Source organism: Canis lupus, chromosome X (genome assembly GCF_011100685.1).
Source record: "Canis lupus familiaris isolate Mischka breed German Shepherd chromosome X, alternate assembly UU_Cfam_GSD_1.0, whole genome shotgun sequence".
Classification (NCBI taxonomy): Eukaryota; Metazoa; Chordata; class Mammalia; order Carnivora; family Canidae; genus Canis; species Canis lupus.
Genome location: NC_049260.1, coordinates 38,688,953 through 38,707,056, shown reverse-complemented (window position 1 = coordinate 38,707,056; position 18,104 = coordinate 38,688,953). Strand labels below are relative to the sequence as shown.

At 38.9% G+C, this 18,104-nt stretch overlaps 1 protein-coding gene across 1 annotated transcript; it reads left to right on the top strand.

Moving 5' to 3' along the window:
• Window positions 1-452: 452 nt before the first annotated feature.
• Window positions 453-13,499, top strand: FUNDC1 (FUN14 domain containing 1). The gene is made up of 5 exons (XM_038587229.1): window positions 453-611; window positions 1,312-1,468; window positions 5,512-5,587; window positions 10,186-10,314; window positions 12,863-13,499. Exons 1-5 carry the CDS (start codon window positions 584-586, stop codon window positions 12,938-12,940), a joined length of 468 nt encoding a protein of 155 aa, XP_038443157.1. The 5' UTR covers window positions 453-583; the 3' UTR covers window positions 12,941-13,499.
• The last annotated feature ends 4,605 nt before the right edge of the window (window positions 13,500-18,104 follow it).

Sequence of the window (18,104 nt, the reverse complement as noted above, 5' to 3'; positions counted from 1 at the left end):
GCAGGAAACATGTGGAGAGGGAGCGGATAAACAGGTTCCCGTTCCCAGCAGCAGCACGTTACAAAAATTTTCCATCTGTTGTCGTGCCCTTGCCTCCGTACAAAAAGTGCGGTTTGAAACACGGTTTCTCTTATCTCCCTTTAAAAGCCTTTTTTCTCAGGCGCTTGCATTCTGGTACAGTGTTGAGCATGCCAAGCTGCTTTTCGCTTTATATCATCATGTGACGCCGCCTCTCCTCCAGCCTTGAGGCTCTTTAAAACAGAATCACAAAATATAGTTACTGAGATTCTAGGAGCGATGGGGGTGGGGTGAGAAGCGAGGACTGCGGAGGGCAACGGACTACACTTCCCACAAGCCCTCGCGCGGCAGCTCCCCTCCCTCCCCCACGCTTCCCACCCGGAGGCTTGCGCTTGCGCGGAAAATCCTGCGCTGAGAGGAGGGGCGGGGACGACACAACGCGCCTGAAAGGGGAGGAGGAAAGAAAGAGACCATAGACTTTCACCTGGGCCTAGAAGGTCTCTTAAAGTAGTGGGGAGAGGAGGGCGGGTGGGGACCACCTTCAGAGCAGGCCGCCGGCGGTATCATGGCGACCCGGAACCCCCCTCCCCAAGGTGAGCGGCCGGGGCCCGAAGTAGTATCTCGGACGTGGCTCACAGCTCTCGACCTTGCCCCCGGGGGCGCCTCTTCTTCCCCTGCCCCAGGGATCCAGGGGCTCTTTTTTGGACGCACCCCTTTAGAACTAGACGCCCTCCTCTTACGGCTGAACTCTGGCGGAGAGCGACCCCCGACCCCAACACAGCCCTGCTTCCTGCCTTACCTTCCCCTCTGGCCCTTCGTTTCCATCTTCAGACGTGCTTTTTGGCATTTCTGATGAATTACTGAAGTAATTTCATCTTGCCAGGCCCCTAACCGCTTCTGTCAGTGGAGGACCCCCTCTTTGTCCCACTGATGAAAATGGATCTCTAGCTCGGGCCCTGACCCGACTGAGATTTGGGGGCGACCGTTTATGCCGTGAAAGTCTGACCTGGCCTTACTGCCATTTGGGGAGGCGACCCCTCACTTCTGTGTAACTCTGACGTGGCTCTGGCTCCGGCCTCTAGGCCGGTCCCTGGGCCTTTGGAAGGGAGATGCTAGGCCCTTTTACTCTTGAGGCCCTAGTCTCAGGTGTGGGGTTTAACAACCTAAGGTTTCCATCTGGGCATTTTTAGCTGTAAGAAAGTAACAGTTAATGACAGATTTTTTAAAAAATGTAAGGACCTTTCTGACTTTTGGTTAACTCTAAATTTATTTTTTCCATTTTGTATTTTGAAGAGTATGAAAGCGATGACGAGTCTTATGAAGTGTTGGATTTAACTGAGTATGCAAGAAGACACCATTGGTGGAATCGAGTGTTTGGCCACAGTTCCGGACCTATGGTTGAAAAATACTCGGTAGCCACCCAGATTGTAATGGGTGGAGTGACTGGCTGGTGAGAACATCTTTTTCATTAGATTTCATTGGCAGCCTTACTGCTGCCCTTCCGTAAACAGGCCAGTTACTGAGCGCATTCAGTGGTTTTACACTGTTAATCCCAGAAGAGCTCTACCTTGAGGCTCTTCTCTGTGATATGATTGGTGTGATCTACAGTCTGGAGACAGTGGTTTTGGTGATTGGCTTCCCCACGCCCACCACTTGTTCCCCTGGTCCCTCTCCCTTCCTTTGATTCTTTACGTACTTTCCACCTTCTCACATTTAGCAAATGTAGTGTATCTGATTCAGTGAGAGTGGGTAAAAAGGAAGATCCATCTGAGGGCTAATTATATGTAAATAATTTTTACTTGTGCAATGCTAACAACTGGAAAGACCTTTGAGGACTCCCACAGTAGAATTGGTCTCTAGGATTGAGAGCTCTGTAGAAAGCCGTGTAAAATTCTCAATGAAAATTATTGTGAATCAAATGGTTCTGTTGATTTTTGTGGACTAATTTGGATTATTATAATACTTTGAAGAAGAGTTGGAATTGAAGGACCAATTGCTTACTCTGTAATAATATTGTGGAATGCATTAAGGAGAAGCAGTTAAGCATTAACCTAACTAACCAATTAATGTTTTGGGCTGCATGATGACATGATTGCTACTGTAGATCAAGTTGTTATTCTTGGAATAAAAGATTAGCCAAATAACAAGGGTCAAACAAGTATGGCCCTTTATCTTGAAAATGTTCATGATCGTGGAGAATTTTTGACGTTTGTGGGAGTGCTTAGCTTGTGAGTAATCATTTTTCTCCCTTAGTTCTAGGTTAAATTTATCTTACATTAAATATTTACATATTTAAACTTGATAAGCATTAAGCTTTTTGATTTGTGTTTTATATGTACCTTAGAACAAGGTTCATTCCTTTATGCCTTTTTGTAAATGCTATTTTATGGTAGAAACATGCATTGTGAAGATTCTGTGATGCAAAGGTACAGTATTTCTTCATGATGTGTGCTTATTAATGCTGCTTATGAAAAGACCTGCAACTAGAAGAGAGATGCCTGGTCAGGGCCCTGGTTATTCAGTTGATCCTCCACAGATAGTTTGTACCTTGATCCTCCATAATGGAGTCTGGTGCTCTGCTCACATAAGCTCACACGTTGGTGCCATGGCTGATTGGTTAATGGGAGTCTGGGCCTAAAGCCCCATCTTAAAAGACACTAAAAGAATAATTAAGCGATAGAATTATCACATTGTGTGCATTCTCCTTGTAGGCCAGACTTGGTGAGAAGCCCCATAATTGGCAGAAGTTTGCTTGGAAAGCCTAGAGACAGAGCAGGGGAAGTTAGTAGTTTAATTTTGATGGCTCATGCTGTTAAGCAAAGGATAGACATGCTTGTGAGACATGGTCTCTGGGATGTACTTGTGACTTGGCTGCTGCTCCCCCCCCCCATCAGAGCCTTTGTTGCTGACTTCCCTACTGGCAGCTGTGGTCTTTATAGTAATACGTATGTTTGGGTTACAGCCAGGTGTCGTCGGCTCAGGAGCTGTGTAATAGGACTCCAATATTACACGGGTGGTTTGTTGCAATGACTTTAGACTCAGTGCAGTAAATTTCTGCAATTTTCTTAAGGTAGAAAACTGATGTACTATCGTGGCATGTGTTAAGGAGGAATGGTTAATAGGCATTAACCTAACCAGTTAACATTGCAGACTCTGAACTCTGTAATAATATTGTGGAATGCATTAAGGAGAAGCATATCAGGTTCAGGATATGCATGGGAGGCTAAAGAGATTATATGCAGCTGTAGGTAGTTACAGGTTTTTGATGATAAGACATATCAGGACAGATGATTGCTAGGAGAGATGGGAGGTGTGAAGACTAGCTAGAGGACCCTTAGTGTGGTCTGGAAGCAAATTAATGATGTCCTTGAGAATGGAAAGAAGAATCAAAGAATGTTTTGGAAATAGAATATATAGAATTGGCAATCAGTTGGACCCCAAAGGTGATGAAGAAGGCAGAGTCTGAGATGAACTTGAGGGGGCAAACCTAGAGAATGGTGCTGTCACTTACATTGGGGACCTTAGCAACAGTTGATTTGGTTGGAAAGATGATTTTTGCCTTTGGGGCATTTTGAATATGTCATCCTGTGTGCCTGAGAAGTCCATGGAAATGTAAATTTTCCATTTATGAAGGTGTATTAGTTTCCTAGGGCTATCATAATAAAGTGCCACAACTAGGTGGCTTAAGACAAAAGATTTATTCTCATGGGTCTGGAGGCCAGAAATCGGAAAGGTGTCAGCCCAGTTAGTTCCTTCTTGGAGGCTCAGAGGGAAAAATCTGCTCCTTGCTTCTCTTCCTAGCTTCTGGTGGTTGGCAGCAAACCCTGGCATTCCTTGGCTTGTAGACATATCACTCCAATCTCTGCCTGTGCCATCACATGGCTGTCTTCCTTCTGTGTGTCTCTGTGACGTATTAGATTAAGTCATACTGGATTTAAGGCCCACCCTATTGCAGTATGGCCTCATCCTAACTAATTACATCCTCAGGGACCCTTATTCCAAATAAAGGCACATGCTGAGATTCTGGGAAGGACATGAATTGGGGGTTGGCGTGCACTGTTCAATTCAGTACAGGAGGCTACAGTTAGAAATCTGGGATTCTTTTGCACAATATGAATCTGGAATAGTTAAGGGAATATGAGCTCACTGAAAGAATCACAAAAGAAGTATGGACTGACGTTCTTACAGGATAGATGAAACAAAATGGGTTTAATTAGAGATAGATATAGGTAAGGAAGCAATGAGAAATGTGGGCTTAAATGTCATGAAGGTGGAACTTCAGCTGGACCTCAAAGGGTATAAAAGCTTCAGATGGGCAGAATTAGGTAGAAACCCCTAGAAGCAGGAAGATTAATAGCTTGAGCAGTGTGATAACCTGTTTGGAAACTAATGGGATTGGAGCAGAAGGTTTAGTTACAGTAGGGATTGGCCAGGTGTATGGAGCATCTTGACTGCATTAAGAAAAAAAAAATCACTTTTATTATGGAGAATTTTAACTTAAACAAATGTAGAAGGAAGAGTATAATGAGGCCCTGAGTACTCAACATTATTTCAGTAGCCAATCTTTTTTCCTATAAATTCCCCTCCTCCAGGATCCCTGGGTGGCTCAGCAATTTAGTGCCTGCCTTCGGTCCAGGGAGTGATCCTGGAGTCCCGGGATCGAGTCCTGCATCAGGCTCCCTCCATGGAGCCTGCTTCTCCCTCTGCCTATGTCTCTGCCTCTCTCTCTCTCTCTCTCTCTCTCTCTCTCTCCCATGAATAAATAAATAAAATCTTTAAAAAAATTCCCCTCCTCTTCTCTCCATCCCTCATTTTGAAGCATCTCACAGTTTAGATTGTGCTTTTTTTTTTTTTTTTAAGTAAGCTCTAGGCCCAACATGGAGCTTGAATTTATGATGCTGCTAATAAGATCAAGTAAGATCAAGAGTTACATGTTCTACTGACAGCCAGTCAGGCATGCTAGATGATTGTGCATTTTTTTTAAAGATTTTATTTATGTATTTGGACAGAGTGAGAGTCAGAGAGCACAAGCAGGGGGAACTGCAGAGGGAGAGGGAGAAGCTGACTCCCAGCCCTGGGGTCATGACCTGAGCCGAAAGGCAGAGGCAGATGCTTCACGGACTAAGCTGCCCACTTTTTTTTTTTTTTAAAGATTTTATTTATTTATTCATGAGAGAGAGAGAGGCTGAGACGCAGGCAGAGGGAGAAGCAGGCTCCATGCAGGGAGCCTGACATGGGACTCAATTCCAGGTCTCCAGGATCACACCCTGTGCTGAAGGCGGCGCTAAACCGCTGAGCCACCTGGGCTGCCCTAAGCCGCCCACTTTTGATTTGCCTTTAAAACAAGAGAAACTCAGGGTTTCTGAGTGGATAAGAGATATGATCAAAAGAATTGGGAAGAAATTAAGATTTTATTTAGAAAGCAATGAAAAGAAGAGAGAGAGTTTAGTACATCATTGGTTGTTCTCATTTTTGTCATTTCTTTCATTAAAGGTGTGCAGGATTTTTGTTCCAGAAAGTTGGAAAGCTTGCAGCGACTGCAGTAGGTGGTGGTTTTCTTCTTCTTCAGGTATGTCGGAGCCTTAGGTCCTTGCCTCTGCTTACATGTGTATCCCCTGGGAACTGAGAAAGTCAGGTTTAGCCATGCATTCCTGTCTATTTTAATAGAAGATGAGATTTTTCTTTTCGATATCAGTTTATGGAAAAACTAAAGTGAATTTTGAAAGCTGACATCTGTCATGAAAGACAAGTTTCAATATGTCTACATTTTGTAAACCTAGTTTGATCCCAGTAAAAAAAGACAACTATTAAAGTTTGAAGTACCTCATTTTTTTATTACATATCCAAATTTCCCTTAAAACATCCCTTCAGCAAAATAAACATTTCATCCCTAATACAACCTTTTCATCCTAACCGTTTTAAACTTATATTTAAAATTCATACAATATATAAAATTCAAAAGGTCTCTTTCTTTTCCCCATTTCCTAGCCATGCAGTTTTCCTTCCCAGAGGAAATTGCTGTTAGCAATTTCTTTCTCTTTTTTTTTTTTTTGAAGATTTTATTTATTTATTCATGAAAGACACACACAGAGAGAGAGAGAGAGGCAGAGACATAGGCAGAGGGAGAAGCAGGCTCCATGCAGGAAGCCCGACATGGAACTCCATCCCAGATCTTCAGTATCACACCCTCGGCCGAAGACGCCACTAAACCACTGAGCCACCCGGGCTGCCCACTCTTAGCAATTTCTAACATGGTTTTTTTACAACTAGGGAACTATAATAATATAAAAAGTGGAAAATTGGGTTTAAAAAAAATCATCCATAATCCTATTTCTGAGGCAGGGGGATTTGAAACTTTAGTTTTGTTCATGTTCCTCTAAGTATAAGGTTTAAAAATGCTTCGTGGTTACAGGATGTTTATCAGGATATTGTCTGGCATTCATGTCTGTTTGGCATATATTTTTCCAAAAATATCATTCCCTGAAGATCAAACACAGTAAATCCCAAAATTGAAAATCTCTGGGAATGAATGTTAGCAGCAATATTGAAGTTACAGAGAACGGTCTGTCCTACCAGATTTTTTAAATGATTGATGTTCATAGCAACCAAAATTAGACTTCAGCACCAAAGCCATTGATCATGTAATAACCAGTGTCATTGCCTGAAGTACAAAGGGACTGGGTTCATATGTGTTAAGCACAGATTTTTGAGTTGTTTACCAAACAGCTTTTTAAAAAACATATTTTCTTTCTGTTGGTGGCATTATGAGGGGTCATTGCCTACTGCTTATGGTAAGAGGTAAAAAGGAAAGTGGTTAATATCAAATTTAGGCCTTTGGATGAACATGGCAGCCTTTGTACAAAAGACAATTATATTGAAGCTGCTTTTGATTTGTGTTTATATAGAATGAAGAACATATTTAATTCTGTAGCTATTTTGAAAACTCAAGTTTGTCATTTCTGTTTAGTGGGAAAGGGTACTGGATTGGAGCAGTTTCCAAAAATACTCATTGAATGAAGACAATTACTACATTTCAGTCCACTCCGTTAGTTTTGCAGAAGTCCATTTCGATCTGCTTAATACACACCATTCAGATTCACATTTTGCCATTGCCACCTTCTCCTTTGCTGTACCTGGTCTCCACATTCTTTGAAGTCACTAATCAGAAGAATATGGGACCTATCTGCCTTAAACCAGCCCCTCCCCCCACCACCGCCTCCCCAAATATGACTTACCTTGAAAATCTACTAGAGGGAAACTAACAGGAAATAAGTAACACATGGCTTTCAGGCTAATTGCCCATTGTTCTTTAGGCTCACTACCATATTTTTGTTACCCTTACTTTAAAGATAAAAATGTATTTACTTAGAACTTAAAGCTTTTCTAGTAACTCAGTGTTAAGTGTTTTCCAGTAGATATTTAGCACACTGCCATCTTAAAATAGACAGTGGAATATAAGTCTTTAAAATTTTGTTTTTATTTTTATTTTTTATTTTTTGGAGTTGTATATGCCCCTAATTCAAAGGGTCAAATACATGTACAGGGCTTATTATAGGTTAGAGTAATCCTCTGCCTCCCTCATTATCACCTTCCCCATTTTCTACCTCCCTTGAGGCAACTATGTGAACTCTTAGCTGATTCTCAAGATATTTATTTACTTTTTCCTAAACAAGTTAATTGGCTATTTCTTGATCTTTCCGTTTGGAGTAATAACTGTTGGCTTTGTGTTTTGGACTATGAGACCTTATCATTTATTGAACTTTTCTTGCCCACTGCCCATCCCTCACATTTGCATGCTTTATGTTCCTCTGTCCCCTCCCATTCCGTGTCACCGGAGTATTGTTACTTCATAATGGTGTTAGGTCATAACCTGGAGTTCACTGAGCTTGATTCTGTGAATTTATATGTCTAACCATGTTTGGGAAGGCTTTGACCATTATTTCTGTAAAGATTTGTTTCTTCCTATTCTTTTTCTCTTTTCTTGCTGAATATGACCCTGCTTATGTGTATGTTAGGCTTTTTGATAATGTCCTGAGGTTTTGTTCACTTATTTTTTCAATTTTTTTTCAAAGTGTATAATTTTAAGTGATCTAGTTTTGAGTTCACAGATTCTTTTTTCCGTCATCTACCTTTTGACATTAAGCCTTTTCCAAAAATTTTATTTCAACTACTGTATTTTCTAATGCCAGAATTTTCATTTGGTTCTTTTTATATTTTCTAGATCTCTGGTGAGATTACTTGTGTTTTCATCGATTACAAGTGGAATTTCCTTTTCCTTTTGAGCATAGTTGTAATAGCTGTTTTAAAGTCCCTATAATTCCAACAACTGGGTCATCTTAACGTTGGCATCTGTTGATTTTCTTTTTAGACTAGGCCACATTTTCCTGTTTTATCCTATATCAAGTAAGTTTGGATTTTATCCTGGGCATTGGGAATGTTATGTTGTGGAAACTCTGGATACTGTCTTTCTCCTCTAAAGAGTGTTGATATATTGATTTTCTCAGGCAATTAACTTGGTTAGACTCAAATTGTAAGCTCTGTTTCACCTTTGGTGGGTAGCAGCTTAAATATCAGTTTATTTCTTTTAGCCTCGGCCAGAATGCATGGCTCTGCCCCATGAATGTGTGGTTTAGGACTTGAATAGAGCTTACACATAGAATTTGGGGCTCCCCTTATGTGGCTTTCTCATTTCTGGCAGCTGTTACTGTCATAGACTATGTCATCTGGTTCTTTGGGCCAAAAGATGGCATGTTTTCTATTAAAGTTTTAGCCATCCTACAAGTGCATCCTGCCCTCAGGATAAAACCAGAAAAATGGGCAACTCACTTTACATTGCTCCTTTCTTAAAAGTTTTAACTCCCCTTGAAACCTGCTCACTTTCGTTAATTTTGGAGCCCCTGTGTTTTAGCCAGGGTTTATAGTTGCTACGTACAGGACGGTCCCTAAGGTTCATCATCACCTCCATGCCTGTGACCCAAATTGCTCTGTCAGGGACTGCCAGGAAGAGCTTTCCCTTGCCATTTGGGTCCCTAAGGTTCATCATCACCTCCATGCCTGTGACCCAAATTGCTCTGTCAGGGACTGCCAGGAAGAGCTTTCCCTTGCCATTTGATTTGATCACCATACTGTTTAGCTAAGGCTGGAGTTTGAAGTGATAATAGGTAAATAAACACAGGAAGGAATGCAGATAAATTCTTCTGTGGAGTCATTCATAGTGAGAATGGAACTTAAGATTCTTAGTCGACCTATTTCTATAAAATCAGATACTTTTATTATTTGAAGTATTTTATATGTGATTCAGAGTCAAGTGATGCCTTACAAAGTTAACAAAGAAAGCATAAGCATGATAGAAGAGATTTGTAATGATGTACATGGCTTAATTGTTTACTACTAATGTGATTCTTTACTTTTTGATTTTATTATTAAGAGAGACTAATTTATGGTACTGGCTCCCATACCATGCTTTATTCCTGTTCAGATTTTGTAGTGTCTCGGCTATACCATATGCTTATACCATAGTTAATAAGCATTTAGCTATAGTGTTTTATTAAAAGGACTTATGGCTTGAAACTTGTGTACAGCATATTTCTTTTGTATTCCACTTTTGGAAGCGATTACCAGAAAATATTCTTAATTTAAGTAAAGAGTCAGAGTTAGTAAAGAGCCTTTATCAAGCTACTTTAGATCTGTTTAGTGACCTAATAGCTGATTGGCATCTGATCCCTTGTAATTAAACATCTGTTTAATTAAGAGGTACTTTTTAATTAGCTGTATAATTTGGATTGTCTCTTTGTCTTTCTAGCTAATTCCCAAATTCCAAATGTTCTGATAGAATTATAGCACAGTTATAATACAGTTTTTGGAATCTTCCCATCATGTACTACTATACATTTCCTAACGTAGTGTTCATCACATCTAAGTAATTAATTATGCTTAATATCTTTTTTTCCCTTATGGATGCAGAGTTCTCTGTTGGCTGTAGTTTGGGGGGCCTAGAATAATGCCTGGCACAGAGTAGACACTCAGTATTTGTTAAATGAGTAAATTGTAATATCTTACCTATAAACTTCATAGATTTCTTGAAATCTAAATGTCCATATATTTGGTGATAGATTTGTCAACAACCTAGTTGGTTTAGAATTAACCATTTTTATTATATTTTTGCAGATTGCCAGTCACAGTGGCTATGTGCAGATTGACTGGAAGAGAGTTGAAAAAGATGTAAACAAAGCAAAAAGACAGATTAAGAAACGAGCAAATAAGGCAGCACCTGAAATCAACAATATAATTGAAGAAGTAAGACAGTGTACATTTTTTACTCCTTTTTTCTCTTTTTTCTTTTTCTTTTTTTTTTTTTTAAGATTTTATTTATTTATTCATGAGAGACACAGAGAGCGAGAGAGGCTGAGACACAGAGAGAGAAGCAGGCTCCATGCAGGGAGCCCGACGTGGGACACGATCCTGGGTCTCCAGGATCGTGCCCTGAGCTGAAGGCGGCGCTAAACCGCTGAGCCACCTGGGCTGCCCTTCTTTTCTTTTTTAATGAGTAATCTCTATGCCCACTGTGGGGATCGAACTTATGACCCTGAGATCAAGAGTCTCATGCTCTACCAACTGAGCCAGCCAGGCATCCCTGGCTTCTTTTTTCCCTTATGGGTTTCACTTCCCTGAAAAGGTGACTAGTGATTATCTTCTCCTAAAAAGTGAGTGTTTTTGGTCATGTTTAGGGTATTCAATAAAGTTGGGGATCAAGCCACTATTTAAATCAATCAGTGGAGTGGAGTGGAAAAGCAAGCTTAATTAGAGCATGCAACTATTAATCTTGGGGTTGTAAGTTTGAGCCCCACATTGGATGTAAAGATTACTTTTTTAAAATTTTTTTAAAAATTTATTTATTTTATTATTATTATTTTTTTAGTAGTTTATAATATAGTTTCACCTGCCAGTCTCTCTGCCTACTTTCATCTCTATGTAAAAGGTGATAATATTATTTTTCTAGAAGGTTTCCTCCACTTTTACAAATGTATACATGTGTAGACAGCATGTGGTAAAACTAAAACTACATATTTTTTTCATGAGCTGGGATATTTTGAAAATGTATTTTATTAATATATTAGTTTTATTAATGTTTTATGTATATTTTTCTTATCCTCTGTTTAGAATTAAATTGAATACTCCTTGCCTTTGTTTTTGTTCTGTTCTTTTAATACCTCCAATTTGTAATTTTTTTTTCCAATTTGTAATTTTGAAAAATTTCAGACCACTTGAAAAGTTGAAGGACAAATACAGTGAATACCCAAATACCCTTCACCTATTTACCTAATCATTTTATAACATTTGCTTTATCTCTCTGTGTATGTACATGTGATTTACACATTTTCCCCCCAGCATTATCTTCTGAGCATATGTATATTCTCCTATACCACTACAGTTACTCTTATGAATCTACCTCAGATTCACAATCATGCAATAATATTTCCTAATATACAGTCTATATTAAAATTTTTCCCTAAAATACCTTTTATACCTTTTTTCACCCAATTAGGAATTATATATTGGGGCATCTGGCTGGCTTAGTCAGTGGAGCATGCAACTCTTGATTTGGGGATTGTGAGTTCAGGCCCTACATTGGGCATAGAGATTACTTAAAAATAACATTTTTAAGGGATGCCTGGGAGGCTCAGTGGTTGAGCATCTGTCCTTGGCTCAGGGTGTGATCCTGGAGTTCCAGGATCGAGTCCCACATCGGGCTCCTGCATGGAGCTTGCTTCTCTTCCCTCTGCATATGTCTCTGCCTCTCTATGTGTCTCTCATGAATAAATAAATAAAATCTTTAAATAAAATAAAAATTTAAAAAACAAATAAAAAGAATTACATATTGCAATTGGTTGTCATGTCTCTGAAGTCTTTAGTGTTTAGCAGTCCCGTCATCTGTGTTTCGTTTTTGTTTTTGTTTTCCCCCCATCTTTCATAATACTAACATTTTTGAAGCATGTAGGCAGAAGGCCCCACAGTCTGGCTTTGTCTGATTGCTTTTTCATGGTTTTATTTGGGGTAAGCATTTTACCAAGGTGATATTTATTTGATCTTGTACATTTTTTCTTGCCGGCCAAGTGGACTGTTAACAAATATCATTGTGTCTGCTGTGGGAATTTATTAAATCTGTGTTAATAACTTGCTAAGTGGACCATTTATGTCTGCCCTACAGCTTCTTGTTATCTGAGAGATTTTTGCGACTGATATACACATTATCTCAGTAGCTAAGAAGCTTATTGGATCTGGCAGGGGCCCTCTGCTTCTTCAGATCATAATGGACAGCCTTGGCATCTTGTGTGGTGGTTGGCACCTGCAGTAGTAGGTGTACAAGAATCTTTGCCAAATATTTATTGAATTGGGGAAAACAGCTGTGAGAATGTTACTTAGCACCAGATTTAATAAGTAGAGTGTTTTTCTTTAATTTGCATCATTTTTTTTCTTTTTCTTATTATGGCAAAATACACTTAATGGAAAATTGACCATTTTAATTATTTTAAAATGGCACAATTTAGTAGCATTAGGTACTGAATTAACACTTTTGTGCACCTATTACCACTATACTAGAACTTTTTCATCATCCCAAACAGAAACTCAAACCATTAAGCAAACATTCCCACAATTGACCCCTCTCCCCGGACCTTGCTGGCCTCTGTCCTACTTTCTGTCTCCATGAATTTCACTATTCATGTCAGTGAAATCATGCAGTGTTTTTTCTCTTTTCTGTCTTATTTCACTTAGTGTAGCATTTTCAAGGTTCATCCATGTTGTAGCACAATTAAGAGTATTGTTGTTTTAACTTGTGTTTCAGGCAACAGAATTTATCAAACAGAACATTGTGATATCCAGTGGATTTGTGGGAGGCTTTTTGCTAGGCCTTGCATCTTAAGAAGATGAATGTCTATCACAGTGGAGTCACCTATAAGAAGAGAAATGGTGACAACAAGGTGGTTTCTCAATATTACTCACCGCCAGATTATCCAGGGCAGCAAGAAACAACTAGGTGGATAATACCAAACTCAGCTTAATGTTTTGCCATTGAAGTTTGGCAAACTAGTATCTGCTGTAAAAACAAACCCATATGGTATGTGTACAATAGTATTCCTGAGCAAAACATGCCTTTCATGTATTTTTTAAAAATTTGCATTTGTTTTGAAATTAGCCTATAAAATACCACCATTGGATGTAGATCTATAGAGAAAGAAAATGTGTTGGATATATTTTCCAGTGAAATATTATCCTTGTTTTATTTAAATAAAATGTTCTTCATTTTGCTTTATAGTATATTGCCCGTAATTAAAAATTTGTATTATAGCTTCAATATTACGGTTGGCTTTTTTTTTTTTAAAGATATGTTTGCAATAAACTGAAGAACTGTAATGCCCTTTTGTGGAAGAATTTAGAAGTAATAGAATGATTAAAAATATTAAACAGATTTAATACCAGTTTTTAGGTGGTTGTTTTCTGCAATTCTTACTTTGCTTCTATAAGTTTAGTAAGCAGCTTCAAGGAAGGCCTTTCTAAGGAAATACTCATGTCTAAAGCACTCTCTCTCTCTCTCTCTTTTGATATCTATAGTTATAAAAATTTCTTGTGTATAAGCTTCTTTAATTAATTTATTTATCCTGGCAGCCTGGGCAGAACTAATTATTTTGAAGGTACATGTAGCTGGGTCACTGATTGATTTTATTAACCTTAAGTGAACCTCTTTTCTCATTTCTAAAAATCCTAATTATTATTTTGGCCCCTTTTTCATCACAAAGAGGTAAAAATCACTTTAAAATACTTAGTAGTATGGTATGAATTTACTATCTGAAAGACAGTGATTTTCTGTCACTATGAAATTGTAGCTTAAAGAGAATTGTCTGTCTCATCTAATCTGAGATGTAAGTGCTAAGGCTTTCAGGTTTTGGTGACATTATGTTGAACGCTAGGCCAGTTGATTGTTTTTCTAAGCCGCCTCACACTCTCTCAGAGGCTCCTGTGCTCAGAAAAGCTCTCAGTGTTATTTATTTTATTCATAGAATTCTATGTTAGAATTGGAAAAACAGCAAAACAACACATATTGGGGTCTTCATATTTTTAAGACTGCAGGGATCCAGACCATCTCCTTTCCATAGGAAGCCTCCATTATATATTTTGTGTATTGTAAACATGAGGCATTTCATACATTCCGGATTGGTTACAATCTGTGTGCTTTCATTATCACAAGTCTCCTTAGAATTGAACGTGGGGATTGATCTTCAGCTTCTTCCTTTACTCTCATTAGCGCCTCAGATACAGTGCTAAGTAAAACTCAGACTTTCTTAATACGAAGCAATTTTGCTTATAAATACTTGTTTTATCCTTGAGCTTTTCTCTGTTTCATCCTTGCCAAGCCTTCCATTTCTGTGGAATCAGAGGGAAAAATATGCCACGTTAGGTAGAAAACCTTGGCCACACTTCCATGTACCCTATCCTTGTGATGCTTCCATTGACTACAGTGGGGTAGGCAACTGTGGGGAGCTCTAGTAGCTGGCTCAGTCAGTTCATTTTGGAAATATTTACAATGTCTGCTCTGTGCTTGATACACTAGGAAAGTGGGGGCACAAAAATGTCTGCCCTCAAATAGGGGCTCGAATCATCCTCTATAAAAGTTCTATTATAGTATAGGAGAACCTGGCATATGATTAGTGGCAAATAAGTATTAGGGATAGCTACTTTTCAGAGTCCAAACGTGAATGAGAACTGAGAAAGATAGCACTTCATTTTTACCTATACGTTTCCAAGTATATGTTGATACGTTTGAAAATGTTTATATACAAATGCAAAATAATACCCGTGCTCTCCATACTGTCGTTTCTGCGTTAGTGCCCTTTATTCGGCCTCATGTCTGCACCATCTCCCCACAAGGTTATATGCTACTTGAGGCAGTCATTTGTGTTAATCAATCTCTAACTTGTGACACATGCTGTGTAATGCTTTGTGCAAGGTAGGTATTCGGTTAATGTTGTGAATGGGTGAATGAATATGTGGAAAGCGTATTACTGTGCTAGAGTTGGTGTCAACCTATGGGAAGCTTTTTCTGGGTAGCAGTCCAGTAAATCAGAGGCTCCATCAGAAATGACTTGGTGGGGCTTAGTTGGAGTGAAAAGCTGACAGCCTACCTTTGTCTCAGATGGGTATTTAAAATAAATAAATAAAACGGGAATTTTTATGTTTGAGGACATAAAAACAGAGATGTAGTTAAACTTGAGTGTATGGAATACAGGTATTTTGTGGCCTAGGCTTTGGAAAATATAATTCAAGGACATTTTGATTGATCTTTATTTTTTATTTATAATGCTCCCCAAACCTCCCGCCCCCACAAAAAAAAATTATTTTTAATGTGTTTTCTTATTCTCAATATAAATGAAATATGCTCATTATAGAAAAATATATCAGCATAAAGAATATATAGAATGTTCATAATAAAAAAAGAATGTTCATAATATGATGGACTTAGAGAAAATTGTTGTCTGTATTTTGCTACACAGCCTTTAGAGTCTTTTCTACCTATGTGTGAACACATTATATGTATTTTGTATAAAAATTGAGCATAGTTTATGTACTGTTTGATAAATAGCTATTTTCAGTTACATATTATGAATATCTTTTTTATAGTGGTAGGTACATTTATGATGACAAAGATATAAGTGCCCACCCTCATCCCTTTTTATGAGACAATGACTATTAAAAACTCTTTTTATATACATTTTAATGTATTTTTATATTTTAGTGTCTAAGTTTGGCTAGTATATATTGAATGTCCACTCTGAGAGTTAAGAAATCCTGTGCACATCCACTTTCTTTTTTTTTTTTGATAGCTAATATAGTGTTTCTAGTAAATGCCTTTATTACTTTAAATATCACACTTTTTTTCTGTCCTTATTTCCCACCTTCGATAATATTTGCTAACTCCCTGTAATTAAAGATGAGGAAATGGACTTATCTCTTCCCTGCCACCCTCAGGTCTCCTGAGTTTTGTTAAATTATTATTACTTTTAAAAATATTATTACTTTTAATGGAACATTCAAACGACAGAATTTTGTACAATTATTAAGAGAAAGATAGAGCTGTATAAATTGATCTGGACAGATCCACATGTTAGTGATGTAATCAGGTTGCAAACAGTGTGATCCCACTTTTTTGAAAAACTCTTAACCTGTGAGCATAAGTATGTATGCACACGGATCCTCATAGAGGCTGTCCCTGAGAGTTTGGTATATGTATAGGATTCTCATGTTGTATTTTCAACATTTTTATGTCATCTTAAGGCTTTACGATGAGTACATGTTAATTTGTATTTAGCAAAAGGTTTGTTTTAGAACTAGGAATAGGAATGTGATAGGTTTGCTTCATTCACTGAATTTATTTTTTAAGTTGTTTTTGTAAAAATAATGTACATATAGTTAAAGAAGTCAAATAGTATTTGACTACAAATCAGGCTTCTAAAAAAGGAAGCACTTCTCTGCTCTACCTTTTGCCAACTTCGTGGCTCTTTCCCCAGAGAAGTTTCAACTATAGTGGTTGTTTCTTTTGGTATTTACTACAACCACATTTCTTAGACTTTGTATTACGATAAATGACTTGACTCGGACTTCCTACTATGGTAGATGTGGATATAGTTCTAGAACACCTTCCTATTTGCATGCGTGTAGGAGCAACTCCTTACATGACTATAAAGTTTTATACATTGCTATGATGAATATTGTTTACTGGTGAATAAGGACACAACCTCCTATAGGTCCTTTTATAATGGGTTCAGCTGGAATCTACCTTAGCCTGAACCTGCAAAGAGCCCTGGAGCTTCAAGGGCACTGTGGCTGGCTGAATCATGGCCTCCCAAAGATCTTCATATCTGAATCCCCCTGAACCTGTGAGTACATTAGGTTATGTGGCAAAGGAGAATGAAGGTTGCAGTTGTAATCAAAGTTGCTAATCAGCCAATCTCCAAGAGGTTATTCTGTGGTATCCTGGGCCCAATGTTATCACAAGAGTCCTTAGGATAGGAAGAAGCAAAAGAAAGAGTATGAGAAAGAGATGTGCCTATGAAAGAATGATCAGACTGGTGCTATGTTGTGGCTTTGAAGATGGAGAAAAGGGGCCATGAGCCAAGGAATACTGGTGGCCTCTTGAAGCTAGGAAAGGCAAGAACACACATTCTCCCTTATTACCTCCAACAAGGAACATAGGCCTGCCTACACCTTGATTTTAGTTCTTTGGGAGCCATGTTGGACTTTTTATTTCCACAACTGTAAGATAATAAATTTGTGTTGTTTCAAGCCACTGTATGTGTGATCATTTGTTAACAGCAGCAATAGAAAACTAATAGTGGTCCACTGAATTGTCCTCCATTGTAGCAAGGGAGCTGGCTTTTTGTATCCCCATTATCAGCCAGGTACTGGTTGCAGTCTGCCCTTAGGGGTTGGGATGGGTAACCTCTTGGCCAGGGATATACTGCCGCCTAGGCAGTAGGTCTAATGGCCCAATAAAAGGGGTCTAAGCGAGACACCAACAGGCTTCACTACAGTGGGTAAATCTAAGCCAACATTGCATGTACAAAACAATACTTATGTCTACTTGGGGGTGGGAGGGCAGTAAAATGAACGTAGAACTAAAATATTTGGATTTGTGATATCAAGTTCTTGTATTGTTCCAAAACTTTTTTTTTCTTTTAAGATTTTATTTATTAATAAGAGACACAGGAAGAGAGGCAGAGACACAGAGAGAAGAAGCAGGCTCCTCGAGGGAAGCCTGATGTGGGACTCGATCCGGGGACTCTGGGACCCCACCCTGAGCCAAAGGCTGGCCTCAACCACTGAGTCACCCAGGTGTCCCTGTTCCAAAACCTATTGATGAAGCTCATACTTTGTGCATGCATATTAAAGTTGTAAGAGGAATCCCTAGGGGTGCCTGGGTGGCCCAGTTAAGTGTCTGCCTTTGGCTCGGTCAGGATCCCCCGGGTCCTGGGATTGAGCCTCATGACGCAGAGCCTGCTTCTTCCTCTCCCTTTGCCCTTTCTCCTTGTTCG